Source organism: Bombus pascuorum, chromosome 1 (assembly GCF_905332965.1).
Source record: "Bombus pascuorum chromosome 1, iyBomPasc1.1, whole genome shotgun sequence".
Classification (NCBI taxonomy): domain Eukaryota; kingdom Metazoa; phylum Arthropoda; class Insecta; order Hymenoptera; family Apidae; genus Bombus; species Bombus pascuorum.
Genome location: NC_083488.1, coordinates 29,797,371 through 29,817,462, shown reverse-complemented (window position 1 = coordinate 29,817,462; position 20,092 = coordinate 29,797,371). Strand labels below are relative to the sequence as shown.

At 44.2% G+C, this 20,092-nt stretch overlaps 1 protein-coding gene across 3 annotated transcripts in view; it reads left to right on the top strand.

Moving 5' to 3' along the window:
• Nucleotides 1–20,092, top strand: part of LOC132915765 (ecdysone-induced protein 78C) — a 140,229-nt gene that overhangs the window by 4,024 nt on the left and 116,113 nt on the right. For 2 of the 3 annotated variants that reach the window (XM_060975583.1, XM_060975577.1), the window contains exons 1-2: nucleotides 3,793–3,875; nucleotides 14,410–17,172. In XM_060975583.1, the coding sequence (XP_060831566.1) occupies nucleotides 16,890–17,172 (283 nt within the window). In that variant the 5' untranslated portion in view covers nucleotides 3,793–3,875; nucleotides 14,410–16,889. Of the gene's footprint in view, nucleotides 1–3,792; nucleotides 3,876–14,409; nucleotides 17,173–20,092 lie in introns of those variants that run through there. The other variant, XM_060975587.1, reaches the window with a different exon arrangement.

The following is a 20,092-nucleotide window of genomic DNA, read 5'->3' as shown; positions in this document are numbered from 1 at the left end:
TTTTTTTTAAAGTCAACCACGTGCTTTCTCATTCTCTTAAAAATTTGCAAAAGATTGTTCGTGATAAGATTAAAATGCAATTGACTTCTACCAAATTTCGTCAACTTATCGACTAGTTTTAAAAGATTTACATCTTTGGAACTAACAGGTTATTTTCGTTTTCAATGATGTCGTATCAAGACTATCCTGTTCAGTTCTGTAAAGTGATATGAAATTGAAAAATCAACAGAAACGTACTCGTTACGTTTACCTCCTGCGATCCCCATACGATTAATAGCGTGTTGGACCTTAAAATTGGAATTAAAAATATCCTATGATCTTCGTATAGAATACAGAAAAGATGTCTTGGATAAATTATTTAGAAAAACTACTGTAGGGCATGCGAGAAGTAACTCGCAGCCATAATCCTTCGATTGAATTCGGCAGCTTTAGGATATTTCTGCGACGTCGTACAATAATTGATATTGTTTATCTTTTGTTACGGACAAGGATATTGTTACGAACGACTGTTAAAAAACGTCGATGTTCTTCCGGTTTTAATTCGAACTGACACACCGGAATAAGATAATAATAAAATCAACTTCAAACGTGGTCGAATGGTATTAAAAATCGATTTAGAATGGTATTATTACTTTCCATATTGAAAGTGCGGCTGATAATTCTCCATTATGGAATGGAGAGTATTAATTCTGCATAATGGAAAATTAAATACGAAAAGCATAGCTAACCGCCATTACGCATAATGTTGTTTATTCTACTTGTTTCAAAGTAACTTCCAAACAAACACAACGATGTTGTTTTTCTGCTAAATTAGAAATAAGAGCCCTACTCGTTCGCAGCATGGTAGTTGCCTTTTTAGGATGAATTACGCTCTTTGTCGCTTTGATATCCGTATCAGTTACCTATAGAGTCTGATATCTTTGAATCAAATTTTTACGAAGATCTCATTACCCTTACTTGCACGTATATTTAAATTTGATAACTCGATGATGTTTAAACTTATGAAGATAATAATATCTGAGCTATTAATTACTTTTTCATTCTTCCTTTTTATGATATTCCCTTCCATGCTCGCTTACCACTTGCCAATTGTGAAAATTTAATGGTGTCGTAAATGTTCTATGTTTTATAATTATTATTTCAGTATCGAAAATGGAACCTCGCTTGCAGGTGTAATAAAGCTTTCACGCGGTATCCGTTTTCAATATTTCTACGATGATCGATGTTATGTCCCAATCTTCTTGTTACTTCCCAAGGAGATTCTATTTTTGCTAAAGCTTCTATCGACTTTTCTTTGTCCAAAGATTCTACTTCGTCTGTTAAATCCGCTTTAAGTACGCTATATAGTTGATAAAACGTCTTAGTACATGCATCGTCTGCTTTCCTTCGCACATTCATCCCTGTCTTGTTTCTCGGTAATTACCTCGTATATTCAACATTCAAAATTCTTCGATGAAAGATTCGCAACTAGTATGTTGCAACTTCAAAAGCAACCACGGCAAACATATCTCTACGAATATTTTAATAGTTTATTCTCGAATGCTTGATTGATTAATTAAAAATCGCTTAAATAATTCCCAATCCCTATCTTCTATATTTCATATCTTCGATCCCTGGTCGCATTCGCGGCTCGGATCACGCGTGATTGACCACCTTTTAGGTACAGATATTTTCGGCCGACCCACTTCGTTTCACTCGAACTCGGCGAGTAATTATTATCGACGACACTCGGAATAGTGGTGTAGCACCTACACCGATGTAGCGTATGGTTTCTGTCATCATCGTCGCGGCTCAAAGCGGTCGCGGGCTATTGGTCGCCGCTCGATAACACGTACTCTTCGGCTTCCGAAATAGGAGATCTATTCATAGAGGAGAAGCGGCTTCCCCTTTCCAAACGCCTCTCCGGGGGTGTCGATCTATCCTCTTAGATCTATCGGTTATTGATGAACTCGGGATCTTCTTTGAAGGAGCATCAAAGACGTTGGCGGGGAAAATATTTGCGCGAAGAGTTTTCCAACCTGTCGAATCGCGACGAGTTGGTGTCGATGCCTCGCGGAACATGACAGCTGACCGTATTAGCTTTCGATATAATTTCTTATCGTATCCGTTTATGTTGTATCGTTGTTGCAATCGCGGATGACAAAATCGTATGAAACTTTAATACCACATAAGCTTTCTGGGTTAACGAAAAATGAAATGTTTAACCGGTTGACAGAGGATTTTATTAATCGTAACATATTTCGTCGGTATAGATCGATGGGACTCGTGTTTCTATGAAATTAGGATATAGACATGTAACAGTCACGCTTGAATATAGATGGACGTGAAAAGTTTTCATTTTTCACGTTTTATCTTGTTGTAACGTACAATTGGCTTTCTAGCATTATTTAGCGTTACAATCGAAGCGAAAGCTATTTTGGACGTGTATCGCATCGTGAAAGAGTAGTAATTAAATGTAACTGTACGCTAATTAGACGAGCATTCGTACGTTGTATATGCACGTTATATTTATATTTACATCAGGCTCCCTGGGTCTGTCTTTATCATTTCTTAATCGTCATTTTGTATCCATTTTACCAAGAGTCAAGGGAGATCAAAATAATTGCGATATATCCTATATAAACAGATATTAAACAGCTAGCTAAATCGGCTAGGGAGAAGCAACGATAATAACCAACGTTCTCTATATTATTCAAACATGTTCAAACATATACTAAAAAATGTAGGATATACGTACAATTAGTTGCCTTTTTTATTTTCCAATCCGCTTTTTGTATTTGCAAATTTTTCTTTTCAACGATTGACATGATGTCAATCTTTATCATAGTAAGGTTCTTTCATTTGGTTAACGCAAAAGAATCTTTGGTATTAGCGAGCTTCCAATAGTTTTTTGAATCGGATATTCACAGCATAAGTATTTTTTCTACTTAAATATACAAACGTCACGCATTCGTTCATATTTAAAATATAGCGAACTCATGAAACGTGTCAATACTCCTAATATCGTCACGCGATGAATCACATTTTTATTTTCTGCAAGAAAGCAATTTTGAAATTCTGACACGCTATCAACCAATCCCAACATTGTCTTCTTACTTGGTTTTAGAGTTAAGCGCGTATTTTCTCTCTTTATCTCTTATTTATTTAATCTCTGTATTTAATCTCTTGAACATTTCCAAGATTCGTTCATCGTTCATCGTCAATTTTACAATGTCGTACGATATTCTATAAATATTACTGGTTTTCTTCTTTACAAAAGTTCATCTAAATTTACGTTCAATCATTCCTATTTCAACTATCTCGTAATTGGAATACCTTGAAAATCAGAAAATCGATACGAAAAGATTTCGTGGTTCTTTAAAAATCGCTTACAATTACGTGATATTTCTCTTACAACGACTATCGTTCCGATCCGTGCAATTGGTCCCTGTGGACCCATCCATCTTCGATTTTTTCCCCTGTTGGTCCATTTTCATTTCGGCCGGCTTAAGGGAAACGCACGTTCGCCGCGCAAATTGAACTAAAAACTAGGTCAATCCTGATTGCTTGGATGGAGTCAGGGCCGTAGTCAAAGGACCACCTCTCTGCGCGCAAACACAATCCCGTGTGTACGATAAGGAAGAAGCGAATTCGCGAACAAAACGACCCGGAGAGGAACCTAAACGACCCTGGTTCGAGCACTTTCTTTCTCTGTTTCGCCTCGATCTTGGACTACTTTCGGCCGATTTCATCTCTTCTATCCGTTCTCTACACCCTGTTCGATTGAATACATAATAGATGTTTCCATTTCAGCGTGAAGAGGGAGCCAAGCACGGAAGAACCCAGCAGCCCTCTCGAGGCAACGAGTCCTGCTTCCATCCTGCGCAACAACAACGGTGAGTCTTTATTATAAATGATCTTGAGGCCTCGCTGGTCCAATTTAAGCCACCGGTTATTTCTCCGCGAGTACGCGAAGCTGGCCTCGCTAAATGAACGCTGACTTGCGGCGAACTTATTGTGACCGGTGAAAAGGGGAAGCTTCGTCTTTTGTTAGCATTTTTTAAAACGAGTTTCTTTAGAGAGAAGAGGAAATTATTTAAAACGCGTTTATCGCGTTATTGCTCGAGGTCTTGATGAAACGGAATGCTTTTTAACTTAAGGCCAGAAATAAGAAACTTTGAAAGTTTGCCTTATAAGTCAGTGAGTACGTATACGAGAAAGAAAGATATTTCAACCTCTCGGAGGACAAATCGATCAACTCCACTTTTTGCTTGAATTTCTTACTTTTATCAAGCGGCTAATGTTCGGTCCTCAAAAAGCAGACGACTTGTTTCTACGAGTTCGTTTATTGCAGAAGAATGTAACGAGTGATGGTGTGTTCTAAGGTGAATTCAAAACACCGTACTTTTCGATGTACGAAGTCGATGAATGGCATAATTTTGGCATAATTTCCATTCTTAGAACGAGTTACCTTGATCAAAGTTTCTATCGGAACACGCGGCACATTTCTGCTTGGAATTCTTTCGATATTATATCAATTTTTGGAACTCGCGAGTTAATTAACGATATCCGTATAACGTCTAGTTGCTCCATAACACACTTGTAGAACAGGATTCCACGATCGAAATTAATTCAGCCGCGTCGAGAACAAAAATCGCATGCTCGGTTTCGTTTTGCCTGGAACGCGAGGAATCGGCACTGGTTTTAGCTTCTGATAAACTTGTCGCCTGCCACGGACCAACGTATACGAGGTCGAACGAGGAAGAACGGCGGTAACAGGGAATTAGTCGATCGTTGGCGAGTTAATCGACGAGACGATCGATAAAACGCGATCCTCCGTAGTGGCAGCCCGTCAGCTAATAACGCTCGCCAATTGCAAAGTGCAATTTTGATTTATCGTTCGGCCTACTCGAAACCGGGGCTCGTGATAGGACAACGACGAATTAATAACCGGCCGCGTATTTGAACGGACCGGGCTAACAAGTGTACTCAAAGCTCGTTCATCCGTGCTTGACACGTACGTGTCTGATACGAGCTGGTCGACCCACGACCCAGTTTTATCGTCGAAGGCAGTTTGGTCCTCGGCCGACAGTTTTAAAGCCGATGTTAATCTAAATCCAATCGCAGCTTCTGTCCTTCGATATACCCGCGATAATCTTTCTCGCGACGATAAGAGGGGTGAAACGGGGGTAAAGAATGAGAACCGCTGACCGAACCGGTGTGGTATGAGATTCCAGCTGTAGCCGGCGTTGGATCGATTCAAAAGCGGCAGCAAAGCGCCCCACCCTATTATGTGTTTTCTTCAACCTCCCCATTCCTCTCTCTTACCTCCTCCACCTACCTCTTCTGCCATCCTAGCTACGCTACTTCTCGCGTTAAACCCCCAAACTCTATCCCGCGCTCACCGTTCCAACTCCCTCGTACCGACACGTAGCCTTCCTCCGGAGCTTTCTTCTCACCCCTTGCATTCACCTGCACCTCGCCACCCCTTTCTTTATCCTTCCTTTTATGCCGGAACGGTTTACGCCGAGCCGGAAGATGCCGGCGACCGGAAGTTCCGCTTTCGCCGTTTCGTCCCGCGATAATTGAATCGCCGCATTTTTTTTTTTTTTCTCCTCTCGCAGGACTGCCCTTTGCCACGCTAGCTTCAGCAAACTATCCTCTCTACAGATTTCTACTTGACAATGAAACATCGTTCGTTCGAGGAATTGTCCTTGGCGGACGGAAATGCAGGCCGAAAATTTACGATTGCGATTGTGGGAATTTTAATCCGCCGTTCTTATTTGCGGTAAAAGGGATACTGCGTGTATGTATATGTAAATAATCGTTGATCGAGCCAAGATTACGAGCGGAAGGTATGATAAGTGCAATTTTCTTCGCTTTGATGGTACTTGGCGGTTAAAGGAGCGTACTTTAATGTAACATGGTTAAAAAGATAGTCAACTTGTTCGATTGAAAGACGTAAGGCTTTTAGCGGTAGATGACAGGTGCACTTTTGTGCAAAGAAATTTCGTGGAAGAAATTAACGAGTTAAGATTAAGATACCTAAAATTTTCGAAACCGGTATCTTCGATGTAAATATTTCTCAAGAGAGCTGCATCGGAATTTAACGAAGAGACAGATTTCAAGATGCACGAACGATTGACGAGGTATTGAAGTTTTAAATTGTTTTCAATGTTCCACGAGTTGAACTACTTTTTTCAAATTTGACGCGGAGTTTCTACCATTATTCGTGTTTCGTTCACCTTCTTGGGACGAACGAGCTCATGAAATTAAATCGTGAAAATGAAAATTGTGCGTTAACGGTATATCTGCGTGATAAAATTAAGGACTCGATACAAGGTAAAGTAGGATCAATTTGATTTCTAAGAGGATCAAACGAATGTGTGTTGTCATACCTTATCTTTGCGATCCTCGAGTGTTTAGAGAGTTATTTTGGAATCTAAGTGTTCGTGTCTGGATAACCTGGGATTCTATATTGAGAAAAGCGGCCATCGAATTTCGTTTACGTTTTTGCGATCGTTCGGCAATAGTTATCCCACCTCTAGTCGTTGCGAGAGATTTGCGGTGAATTTATTTTCGGTTCGCGCACATAGTACGACAGGGTAATTGAATATGAATAAAATAGATTTAGCGAGCTAGCCGGATGTGCCGTTGCATTACCGTGCCTTCGGTGGTCGTCGTGAGAATGCAGGGACCGTATCCGGGAAATAAATGTTGTGCCCGGGTAAAAACAGTCAAAGTATAAAAAGCGTTGCATTTTTCAGTCGCGAGCTCTTTCTCTTTTCCGAAGATAGCCGTTTGGCAAAATGAAACGAACGAAGTTTTGTGGAGATCTGGTATCGACTGGTTGTGTTTTCGAATTTATTTATGCGTCACGCGCTTCGACCTTTGGAAAACGTGTTTCCAAAATATATCGATGAAATTCGAAAAATGAACGAACTGCCTGTTTGCTACTAACTATACTTATCCTCGATCTATCTACTGATAAATAAAGAAATAATCCGCGCCGTTCGGTCTTTCACACCTGACATCTAATTTATCTTACGCCGGTAAATATCGCGCAATAATTGTTTCCATGTCTTTCAGCAAAAATATGCTCTTTAGCTTCGCGTAGACACCTATACTATACCTTATACTCTGACGTTCGTCGTGGCTGATAAAAAACATTCATATACTCCGCGTCCACTTACGTTCGCTTAATCCGATAGCGTTTACGCGAAGATAGCTTTCCGTATGAACCGTATCCGTAAAAATACTTATCGAGATTCCTCTATATAAAGCTGACGAGGAATGTTTCAGGCAGTTCGATTGCTCGATCCGCTGCAATGCAATAGTTCGATCGCGAGTAGCAGCAGCTCGCGTAATGTAACGTAAGTACAGCCCGAACCGATCTGTATATATACACGCGCGGATGTAACCGGTTTCCCAGGTTCATTACACCGAGTTGCGCATCTCCTTTCCCGACAAGTGTGCGGCCGTGTGGTCACCGGCAGTCGACAGACTTACTTACACGGGGACTTCATCCCTTTTTCGTAAATGCTGTCGGTCGTCGTTCAACCGGCGGCCATTTTCTTGGATGCAGGATCGCGGGTTCGATCAGGAAACGCACGATGATCGTCGCGTAGCCAGGCAATGAGAAGATAAGTCATCGAACCGATCATCGCCTAACTTGATCGTTCGCATCGATATGCCAGCGTTTCCACGTTGGGCAAACCCGATAGCATCGATCTAATGGCCGTATTGTAGATCGATCGATCTCTAAAGTCAATCGGTTGCAAAACGTGGACGCAACGATCGACAAGAAGAAGCGTACGCGAAAACTTTTGTCTCGTATCGCGAGTAAACGCGCATCTCTCTCATAGTCTTACGATTTGACCGATGATAATAGAGTTCGCGGTGTCGAGGGTGCGCTGCTGTCTTCGATCTATTATTTCACGCCTCTATCTATTCCGGTTGTTGTTCCGCGGAACGTCGTCGACGTAAATCGCATCCTGGCGCAAAACGCGTCTCTAGACGACTTAAAGAGCCGCACTGGCGGCAGTTGCGACGTTAACCACGAAACGAACGTAACTCGACGAGCCGAGCGTTAATTCGCTTAATCGTAACGTCGGCGTGATTACTTTCGACGCACGGTGCCATCGGTTCGCCTAACGAGAATGCATAACGCGGTAGGTGCGCGGCACCGCGTATCGGAGGGGTGGTCGCTGTGCGGCACGATTAAAATCAAATCGGGATACCAGGAAACGTTGTCGCGGTTCCTCTCCAGCTGCAGAGTGCACTTGCCTAATTGAATCGTCAGAATTCGGGAGCGCAACAGCTTACGCTCGTTCGCGCCGCACACCGCCCCACTCCGCTTCTCCCGCTCGTTCTCGCCTACCCTTCTCCCCCATCCTTCTTCGCCGAAATTCTTGCAACCCCGTTTGACGAACCGCCGCGTTCTCCGTCTTCTCTCAACGGACGATCGAGAATCTCCCTCCAAGGCTGGCGCATCGCGAAATTTTTCCCAGTCTCCTTCTCCTTATCTCGCGTTTCACCCTCACCCCCCTCGTCCGTTCCGTAGCTGTCTGCTCCACCGCGTCCATGTTCCGTCCATCCTCGTCGGTTTCACGCGACTCGCGTACTTAGACGAGCCGCATAAAGTGCCGGTACAAATTCTGTTTTAGCAGCGGGTCGAACACGGCCGACCGTTCGGCTCTCCCGGCACTTCTCGGTCAATGAACCGCGGGTTGCTGGCGAACCCAGTTGGTCCACTCGCATCCCCCACCCAGCTTCTACGGATTACCCCCTCCCCTCCGGTCGTCAAGCGTGCCTCGATCCACGCTACCCCCACCGGTACGATCCGAACGACAGGGCTCACCTCCAACTTCGCCTTCTCTTCTCCCCTCTTCTGGTGCACCTAACCCCCTCGAACCCCCCTCGATACCACAGCCCCTACCACCATTTCCAGAACTCACCTCCGACCCAGTCGCTTAATTCTCCTTTCTCCGTCCTTTTCTCCCCTTCTCTTTCTCTTTCTCATTCGTAGTCATTCTTTCTCCCTTTTCCCTGCAGGCGCGTCTCTTTCCCTCGTTAGTTGCTTATCTGCCCCTCTCCTTCTCGCCCTGCTGCTGCTCCCTCTGCCCCGTCGCTACCCCCTGTTGCATTACCATCGTTACCACCTCTTCCTTCGCTTTGTACCACCACCTTCACCATCACCTCCTCCTCCACCCTTTTACTCGTCATCGCTCCTCCACCCCCCGCCCCCGCCCCTTACCTCGCTAGCTCGCTGGCTCGCTCGCTTGCTCGCTCGCGCTCTCCCCTCTCCGCCATAGCGAGCCGCGGAACCCCGCGTAATGGCAGAGCGTGGGGCTACGAGTCGGGCGAGTCGCGCAATGCCGTAACACGTACGACGGAACGCTGGTTTTACTTACCTCACAGGTAAGACTCTCTCTCGCGCGATAGAGCGAGAAAGAACGTCGTACAGCGTAGCTTCGCGACAAAGATGGGAAACGCTGGTCGTGAACGACCGAGCGAGAAAGATAGACGCGTTGGAAGGAAAATAGAGGAGCGCCAGGTCGGTCAGATCGGGAGAGAGAAAGAGAGAGAGAGAGGTGGAAAGCGTGGAAGGTAAGCGAGCGAGAAGGAGAGAGAGTCGGTTCGCGGAGACGAAGACAGAGCACGGAGAAACATACAGAGAGAACTCGCTCTCGGCACTCGCACGAGAGCGAGCGAGTCGGCTCCGTATACACCACCGCGACTCGTGACAAACGCACGTGATCGTAACAGGGCAGCTCGCGGCTATTTGCCCGGTTCCATCCCCTTTTTCGATCGCCGCGTTCTCCATCCCCCGCCACGGTGCCTTCCGTTTCGCGAATATCGGCACAGATTTTCCGATATTTTTCGCGCGCTGCGTACGTTCCCCGTGCTTGTTGTCGCTCGTACAGTCGCTGACTGGAAGACACTTGCCGATCGTCGTCGATATAGTCGCGACATCGGTACGACGCAACAGGTCGATCGAGTTTCCGAGTAAATCGCGTCGGTGACGACGTTCGACGTCACCATCGTCGAACCATCGTTCGTCATCGTCGTCTTCGTCGTCTTCGTCTTTTTTTCGTGGGTTAACGTCGTTGCTGCCACTGTTGTTGTTGTTCCGCGGTTGCACGCGCACGGACAATGATCCCAGTGAAAGAGGATCATTACGGAGATTGAGTGACGTTCAGTGTGCTGGACCGAGTTGATCCAAGTGGACACGACCGTTCGAGCCCGGTGATCGCGATTTCGACGATCGTCTGACGAATTCTGTGTCCTCTACGAAGGACGCGGTTATCTAAATCGTTTTCCAAGGAGGAACCAGGAAAGAGTTTCGATGGAGCAAGAAATCGTTGGATTTTCCACGAATCGATGCGGATAGAGGAAGTTTCTCCTTGTCTTTCTCCTTTGGCTGACGAAGAAAACACGCGAGTAGACTATTCGCGCGAGGTGTGAACGAGGCTTTAGGCGAAACCAGTCACGGTCCGCGATTTCTGGCGTCGCGTCGTGGTACTTCTCCTTACCGCGGTGGCATCGTCCTGTTATCCTGGAAGGACAAGGACGCTTAGAACCTCCTAGCCGTTTAATACCGCGCAGGAAAGCGCGATCGCAGAGGAAAACGCGCGTGCTGGATGCCAGCGTGTATTCTGCATCGTCTCGTGCAGGTAAAACTCGTCGAGCGTGGCTCTCGCGCCTCTTCCCTTTTATTTTCGTACGAATCGCATGCGCCGCGCTCGGATAATTGCCGAGGAAGTTGCAAAAGCCGCATTGTGTTTTCAGTCCCTGTCGGTTGTCTCTCGTCGAGTGAGAAAATTTTCGACGTCGCGCGTAACCCTTTCTTAATCGCCACAACACAATTAACGATGAAAAGGTACAAAAGAAAAGAGTACAATAAATAGATAATAATCTTTCCTAAAACGATGCAATCGGGAACGAATAATCGACGAGATCGTCGTTATGTCCGAAGAAGAGTTACGCGAGTTCGTCGGCTCTTACGTGATCGCTTAAATCGTTTCTCTTACTCGGTGATTTCTCCAGGAGCGTTCGAACGATCGATATTATTGTCAACATCGAAGGTTCCCAACATTGTATCGACGATATATATCGATCGCGTAGAGAGTCACTTACGGGCGATAACGTTAACAATAAGATAATGAAATAACTTTAAGAAAATATAAAAAAAATATATATATATATAACGATAGTATTAGTCGTTTGAACGCTTCTTAACGCAAACACTTCCGTTCCGTGGCGAACTTTTTAATCGATATACGACTCTTGCGCAACGGTGTTACGAATCGGACAAAAAGCTCCAGGAAACTCGGCTACCTAAATCCACCTTGGCCAGATTACGTCACGCTTGAATTCCCTTTCTTGATCGCGGCTGTAACTCGACGGGGGTGGGGAGGGGTATTTAAATCGGGGAAAGGAATCTCTCGCATATTTGCATCTTATAAGCTACTATACAGCCTATAGCCAACTATATAGCCAAACTAGTTATAACACGCTGATATTTATTAAACGACGAAAGGACAGTAAAGATAGCTTCAAAGACGGTTGAAGAGGAAAAACAAAAAACAGAGAGAGAGAGAGAGAGATTTGAAAGAAAAAATAAAACTGACGATAAAACTGCGCAAAAGAAGGAGAACAAGAGGGAAAATTGAAAATCAATTTTGTTCGGTTTTTCGCATCGGTAAAGAGCACGTGGTGCTATCGAGATCCAAGAATACGCGTGCGCACGGGGCTATCGCATCGGATCCGATTTTGATAACTCGAGGCAAGGTGAACGCACTGACTTGTGACGCAGATGGAACGCGGAACCGAGGCAGGCGTTGCAGGAGACAAATGACCGTCTGCGAGGCCGCGAAACCGCCATTCGGACCAGCCTTCTCTCTCTTCAAAGCGCGCCTTTACGCGACCGATTTGTCGGACAAGGGCTTTTACCGTGTGTGCGCCCGCCCTCCTTCCTTCTTATCCGTCTCTCTCTCTCTCTCTCTCTCCCTCTCTGCCCCTACCTCTCGGCTCCCTTCGCCCTTTCACCCCCTTATTTATCCTCCCTACCCCCCGGCCTCTCCACCTCTGGCAACCCTTTGATGCAAATGCTAATTCGCGATTACCGTTTTTGCTTCGTGCCAAATCGTGATTCACTCGATTTATAAATCATTCGTGACGGATTATACCGCGGGTAATGTATATCCCGCGGCGCGTATGCCTCTCTCGTGCATACACCGCGAGACTTTAAATCATAGCCTGGTGCCCCGTGCTCGACCGTGATTTCGTCCTTTGCAAGACGCGCGCCGTTCCACCTCGTGAAAAAGCCGATTCCTCAAGTACGAGGGCAACTAAGCACGAGGCTCGAGGCAGTCGTAATTCCGATTCACTCTGTCAATGAGATGTTTTTGGGCGTTGATTCGGTTGAGTGGGCACAGACGAGTGGACGACCTTAGTCGAGTGATATGGATTGAGTTTTGCGTTTGAAAGGCTTGGGTAGCATTTTAGGACAGTTGAACAGTCTTTCTCCCCTACTTATTTCCAGAGAAAGTTATAACGAAAGAATTCGGTTGTAGGGAAAGAATAGAGCATTAAATTATTCGAGGCTCGAGGTATTTATACGTTAATCCTTTTAAAGTCGGATGCTTTTGGATCGTGAAGACATTTTTTCCTTTGAATTATGAACAGTAGAAACATGTTTGCTTGATGTTTCTATAAGATAAGAGGATATAATGCGTTAAAATTAGGACCAGTTCTACTGAAAATACATTTATCGTCGAGTTAGTAACTCGTTGCGGTACGATATCGTGGATATAGGAAATTAAGCAGGAAAGAGTTAAATGAAATACAAATGCAACGATACATCGATCGTACGACCAGCTTCGATCACAAATTTCAGACACCTGGCCTGTTCTTTAACTCGAAAGAAGCATCTAACTCGTTATCTTATTTCCAAATATTTTTCACGCAATAATCCGATAATCACGCAATTATTTCTCCACGGATGAACGCAACTTTAACGCGATAGAAGCATTATGACCGTGCGAACTAAAAATAAATCTCTATGCATAGATTTTCAACATTTCGTTTCTACATTTCCAACCAAGTTGTGCAAACTGATCTTACATGTAGCAAGAGCAAATACGCGTAAAATATTATTGCACTTGGACTGATCGCATACACTTCGACCAAGATTAACAGTCTCCTGATTTATCGTTTAATAATTGCAAGCAGAAAGCGGCTGCGATCGAGCGATATACCGGTTGATATGTTAATTCAGCGATCGTTCGAAAATTCGTTTTCGATTAAAAACCGGTGAAACTAGAGAGCGGGTTAATCGTCTGGCTTGGATTTTTTAACGAATCCTATTGCCGCCACGGATGTAACATCTGTTCTAATCCACCATCTACCTGTGTACGTACGTACTTTCTTCGTTCGTGTTTATTAAAATCTTTCGACGAGCAACTTCACGCGCGAATCGTTACGAAAATATTTGAGACTCACGAGCTGGCGTAACGAGCCACGGTTAAAGAGAAAAAGGGCGAAAGAGTGAGAAGGAAGGAAGAAGCGAAGAGACGTGAGAGCGAGAGAGAGGCAGCGCGGAAAGGTGAAGGGGAGGAAAGAGGAAGCGAGAGAGCAGGTAGAGAATCGCGAGGAGGAACGCACAGGTGAGAACGAGAGGACAAAGAGAACGATCTGGGAGGGGGTGAGGTGGTTGGGAAGGGGTTTGCGACCAAGAGGAAGGAGGGACGAGCCAGGAGGAAGTCAACGTCCGAAGATTACGGCAATGACATTCGCTTTTTCTCACTCTCCTCCTCGTGTTCCTCTCTGGACTCGCTGTCTTTTTTCCTTTCGCGATCTTTTCCTCCTTTCGAATCCACCGATCTTCTCTTCTCTCGTCGTTCACCTTTCTTTCTCCTCTTTTCTCTCTCTCCCTCTTTCTCTCCCTCTCTCTCTTTTCTCCCACTATGTTTCGCTGTTACAGCTGGCGAGAAACGTTTTGGAAAAGAATAAAAACGCTAATATATTCGGCTATCGACCATGGCCGAGCCAAACTTTACCGATCGATCAATAATCGAAAGATTATTCCGAGAGAAGCGCGACTTGCTCTTAGTTTCGTTGATTCCACTTGCCACACGATTATCGATACCGTTCGATGAGCTTTGATCTCGTGGCGGAAGCATTCCTCCGCGTGTTCGTACGTAGCGACGATTCGTTTGTCCGCGAAAACCTAGGAGATCGGGGAAATCGAGCAAGGTAGAACGAGATCGATCGCGCATGCTCGAACTTGCAGTTTATTTATACGTCTGACCAGAGAGACGAATAACAGAGAGAACGAATAACAGTTTCTTCTTTTGTTGATCGCGTTCGAAGTCGTGGTTTTCCCTTGGTTTCTGATTTTCGTTTCGTTTTGATTTGTCTTTTCAGCGATGGATCACGTGAAAAGCCAGGGGACCACAGACCCACTGAAAATCGGCGGAAAAGGCCGTGCTTGCGTTACCCGAAAAAAGTTTTCCCCCTAGATCGTTCAGTTGTGCAACGTGGCAAATAAAGTGAAACTCAGAGAGAAACGAACAAAATATAAAGAAGGAAGAGAAAATACGCGGAGAGGAAGGAAGGAAGGAAAGGACGGAGAAAAAAATATATATACATATATAAACATAAGCGTAACACAAAGATAGGAAAAAAGTCAGGGAAAGAAAGAGAGAGGGAGAGAGAGAAGCAGAAGAGCGGAAAAGGAAAGCGAAAGCAGCGAATGATCTCTCGATCTCATCCAAAAAGGAAAGATAATGGGTTGAACCCTCGCATCGTTTTTATTTCGAAGCGGAAACCCGGGGAGAGAGAAAGAGAGAGAGAGAGGGAGAGAGCTAGAAGGGAAAATAACGATGTCGATGAGAACATGCCCTCGTACGAAGACGATACCGAGCGTCTTTTCAAACAATGCTGAACCCTGTCGAAGATCGCGATCCCACGGATTTTCGCAGCCCTCGGGCAACCAGATAGCTAACGAGAAAGGTCTTCTCTTCCTGTTGTGACACGGTGCCAGTGAAGTGCGGATTTTTTTCCCCGTTTGTTCGTGCAACCGCTGCCAGGTGCTTCGTAGTTGTTTGCTTTCGCGTTGACACGGGAAAAAGGATCGTTAAAAAAAAAAGAAAGGAAAGAAAGAAAAGAAAACAAAGGAAAAGAAATTGAATCTCGCGCGATCAACAACCTTCTAATGAATCCAAACACACACATTTTGTGATCCACAGTTCTTCGACTTCGTTCATTTAACATTTTCATCTCGAACGAACCACGTCTTTCATTTTTCTCATATTTTCTTTCAGTCTCGCGTTTGTTCCGGTTTTAACCAGCCGCGAGTACCATCATCGATCGTCTCCTCGAGTAAAGAGTAAAGAGCAGAGAGTAGCCTGTTGCTCGGCTAGTGGCAAACAACGCGCTGGAATAGACGCAAAGAAGATACATGTACGTTGTATATAATAAATCCATATATAAGTTTCTCTTGGAGCATATCAAGACGTAAAGTTGTTGAATCGGTGAAATTCGTGACGAGTCGGATTGAACTCGCCGATAAGGATCGGGAGAAAATAGAAACGTGTCACGGCGAGCGTAATAAAGCATCCGCGCGTAATCGTATCAGATTGAATAATAGGCTGCTCAAGGCTACCGAAAAGCATTGCCCCCGGCCGCCAGTGTCTGGAGAATAACGAGAATCGTATGAACGGGAGCAACGCATAATGTGTTCGAAGGCGCTTTGAAGGAGAGAGATTAACAGATAAAACGCGCTCTCTGGCCAAGCCGTGGACGTGCCAAAATTGTTCGTCAGTTGCCTGCGGACAGCTTCATTGAGAATCTGCCTGAGGAGTAACGGCCAGTGACCTCGGTTCAACCGCTCTCGAGAGCTCCGTTCGAGAGGAATGCTTTCTCGAAACCGTAGCATCGCGAAACCTGACGATCTTCTTGCGAAAACGTCGTCCTTTTCGCCCTCTTCGTCTTTTTCGTCGTCTTCTTCGTCTTCCTCGTCATCTCCGTGCCTGTCGTCGACGTTCCACCGTTGGTGAATCGGTCCGCGAGAAAACGAGATGTGCTCGACGATCGTTCGCGCGTAAAGTTTCCAGGTAACACGCTGTTTGGAGGAAAGCTGAGCGAGTGGATCGGGAATTTTATCGAAGTTGGACCGACGCTGCATTCGACGAGGATCAAGGAATTCGTAGAAACGCGGAGTGCCTCGTTCAGGTACTTTTCGCTTTTTTCGTTCTTTCTTTTTTTCCTTTTTCTTTTTTTTTTTCTTTTTTTTATTGCGTGTGCTCAAGGGATTGAACGAAAAGATATCACGGGAATAAAGAGCTTAGATGTGTGTCGTTTCGCGAACTGTTCGTTTCGCCGGTGATACACTAGTGAATATCCGGTGGGCACGAAGGTGACGCACGATTCGTGAACCTCCTAACGACCGTTTCGTTGCTGTGTTTCGTTTCTTCGTCGTGCGACAAAACTTGGAGTTCTGAACGCAGGATATATGTTTATAAATCAGCAGTGACACCTCTTCGATTCGTTAAACGAGAAACATCTTCGTACGAGGATCGGTTCGATTCTCAATTCTTCACCGATCTTAAGAACGGCGCTCTCGCGTCTAATCCTTGATCGAGAATAATATTTCATAGCGATACCGTGATACAGTGGTTACGTACTTGAGCGTACGAAGAAGGAAGAGGCAAAGAATAATTACAGAGACATATAGCAAGCATAAAGAAAAAAGGGTCTCCTATAAATCTCGACATAGAAAAGTGATGAACACCGAGCCGGACGCGAATCGAGTCACGTAGCGAGTCGAGTACGCGAATGGTGACCGCAGTTGGTACCGAGGTGCGCGATCACCGACGTCATTATCACCATTACCTCTTCGTACAATGGACGTTTTCAAAATCGATCAGTCGCTGAGCGCGGGTCTGGGTAGCGCCCCGGCGCCAGACACCCTTACACCGGAAGTGTCGTTCGACGCTGGTAGTGAATTCAATCTGAGCTTCTTCGACGGACCGGAGGAGAACAGCACCCAAGGCTTCAGCGATCCCGGTTCCGTTGGTAGCGCCAGCGCATCGCCTCCACCTGGAACACCAGCCAGCATCCCTGTAAATCCTCCGAACGCCGCCCTACCGATTGTCCAAGTGCCCCCTGGCATCGTCATTAAGCAAGGTTTGTTTCATTTTCCTTTTTTTTTTTTCTTTTTTTCCCATCTCAATTTTCTGTTTGCTTTTCTGTCGTGTTTTATTTCCTCAGACGTTTCGTAATCTTTTAAATCCATTTCTGTTACCCCTGTCATTCGATTGGTACTAGGTTTTAACACTTAGCGACTCACGAAGGTATTTAAATACTCAGCGTAGACAATTTTTACGTATGTGTCGTACGTGTTGGAGAAAATATTTTGCAATTTCATTGGCACCGATGTGCGACTATTACGATTATATCGGTAAAATTTGAAGTCAATCTGAAAATGTACGTACGAGCTACGATAGACGTATTTACTCTAAACGCATATTCAGTAAAAAATTAATATATCCCGTGTAAATAGCGATCTTGAAGATTTGGTATGCGTTAGAAATGGATGAACTAAATTTTAAGGCTTATTTACTGAACAATTGCTTGTTTTATGATCTCTATGAAATACATAGTTATCTAGCCATCGACTATATTGCAGTTTCTATGTACATTTTTAAATTTCAAATTTCTAAATGTAGCCGATGATCATTGAGGGTCGTCGTTACGCTGTTGATAAAACTGCAAAATATTTCATAGAGCACACGCGATATATTCGTAAAAGGTTTCTGCAAATGTTCAGATGTTTCCGTAAACAACCGACTGTATTAGTCGTATCGTTTTTTAATACGGCGATCGCGATACAATCGGCAAGAAGGTCTGTGATTTTATGTGTTTTAATAAATCGAGAAACATTGTACGAAAAGATTTAATCGTACAAATATTTTTGACTTATTCTTTTCACGTACAATCACCTCCTAGTCAAAGTAAAAATAGAATGAATTTACGTTACGATATTGCTATCCGGTGGTATTTTATGGTATGCTGTTGAAAGGAGAAGCATTGTTTAAAGTTTAAGCGATGATGTTTTGCAAGACGCGTGCCTTTGTTACGGTTTCTCGCACGGTTTAGTAACGCCGCGTGGATATGGGCGTTATGAAAGCGAGCGGAGGAAAAAATTGGCGCGTCGCTCGCGTACCTGGCATTTCATTACGGGATGATGAAAGTTGTAATTGATTGATTCAATTTTACGGTCCATGATCGTACAGGTAAAAAAGCTGACCAACTTATACGCTGTTGCTTGAAAGCGATTTAGACGTTACTTTTTTACAGGCTATTTCAGTGTATTGTTGTTCAGCAGATAATTTATATCGCTCTATATCCATAGAAGATCGCTAATGTCCGTACCGTATTTACGTGTCCATTTCCATTGAATTTCTGACACTTGCGTTTGAAATTACTTGAAACGTCTTGAAATATTTGTCCACCGGAGAAATATTTTACCTGGTTTGTCTCGATCGCGATCTCTCAATCTTAAACGAGGATCTGGAGAATATTTAAGAACACGCGAGGGAAATTGGTTTTATCTATCTTGAATTCCTACTCATTGTCGATAATATGTAAGTCTCACAGACCAAACACTTGTTTCATCGACGATTAAAGTTGGTTCCAAAGTCTTGTAATTTAAACATTTGTCCCAGAAGCAAAGGAAACACGTTAGGATAGAAGCGTTCGTTCGAAACTCTCCTAAACGAAGAAGCGTCGAAACCGACATTGATATCTCTTGGACCTCACCAAACTTTCAATTGTTTTAATAATGCCGTTGCTTGTTTTACAATTCTGATTCGCTATGTTTATCTGTCGCTTCCATCGTTCCCTCTTCTTAGATGGTTCTCTAAAGGTTACGATACAAATTGGAAAGGTCGCCGAGTGGTTTGCAATATTCGCGATTCGTTTCGAGGCGAGCACAATGCTATCAGGCTACAATATAAATCCACGAAGCTCTGGTTGGCTACCACCGTCCTACCGATTTCTCTTTCAATTGAGTTTTCTTCGAGCGTTCCCATTGTCTGAAGGAAATATCGGATCGAAAACTGGTTTCGTACGATGCTCCTTGCGAATCCAGCCCAACCCCTGTCTCTCCTTTTCTCTTTCTCTCTTCCTTTCTCTCTTTACCGCTCTCTATTTGCAAAGAGAACGGGGGCTGACATTTCACTCGCGAATCAACAGTGCACGGTAGAGAGATACACGTTTTCTTCGTACAATTAGGGTCTCGTGTAATGCAGATTCGTTGCCCTTTTGCCGCGAACATCTTCGCTTGGGAAAATGCGAAAATCGTACCCATCAGCGTCGTCGTGGCGAAAGGGGCAGAAGAGAAAGCTGGACCGATTGTTTGATTGTATCTAACATTTTTTAGGAAAAAGTTTATTAGAGTCAGAGAAAGACGACTGTTGTTTTCTTAGAGTTATTTTATTTTAGATATAATCGTAAATATCGAACGAGGTGGATAACGTTTGGGAATGTTTGTACTTCGAAACACACGTATCTCGTTGGTTTGATAGAAGATCGTCGATTTTAAAGTGTCTATAAAAATTGGCTTTAAAAATTGGCTTTATAACCGAGCTAAGCATTTACTAGGACAAAAGCGTTGTAATTACCTAATAAACTTATATTTGGAACGAATAGATTGAAAGCGGAGAGAACTTATTACGAAAGCGATATAAAATATTCCGAGGAAATAATACGTTTGTCTGGTCGTTTGCAAACGATTCAAATTTCTTGCGCGTCATCCGAGATACAACCGACCGAAAACAAGCTGCGTAAAGTTTCAAACAACCTGAGACGTGACACTTTGAAGGAATAATACGAGTTACATGCATCTACCTTTATGTGACAATCAAAAGTTGAGACATCGCGACAACAGGATCAGCATTAGAATAATTTAGGGATATGCATTATCGAATGAAACTTTATGTACGTTCAAATGTTAATTACACTAATGTTTAGCTAATACAGGACCGTGGTTTGATTTTTATAATGCGATCAATTTTTAGATATATTTCTCGTGCACCGTAAATAC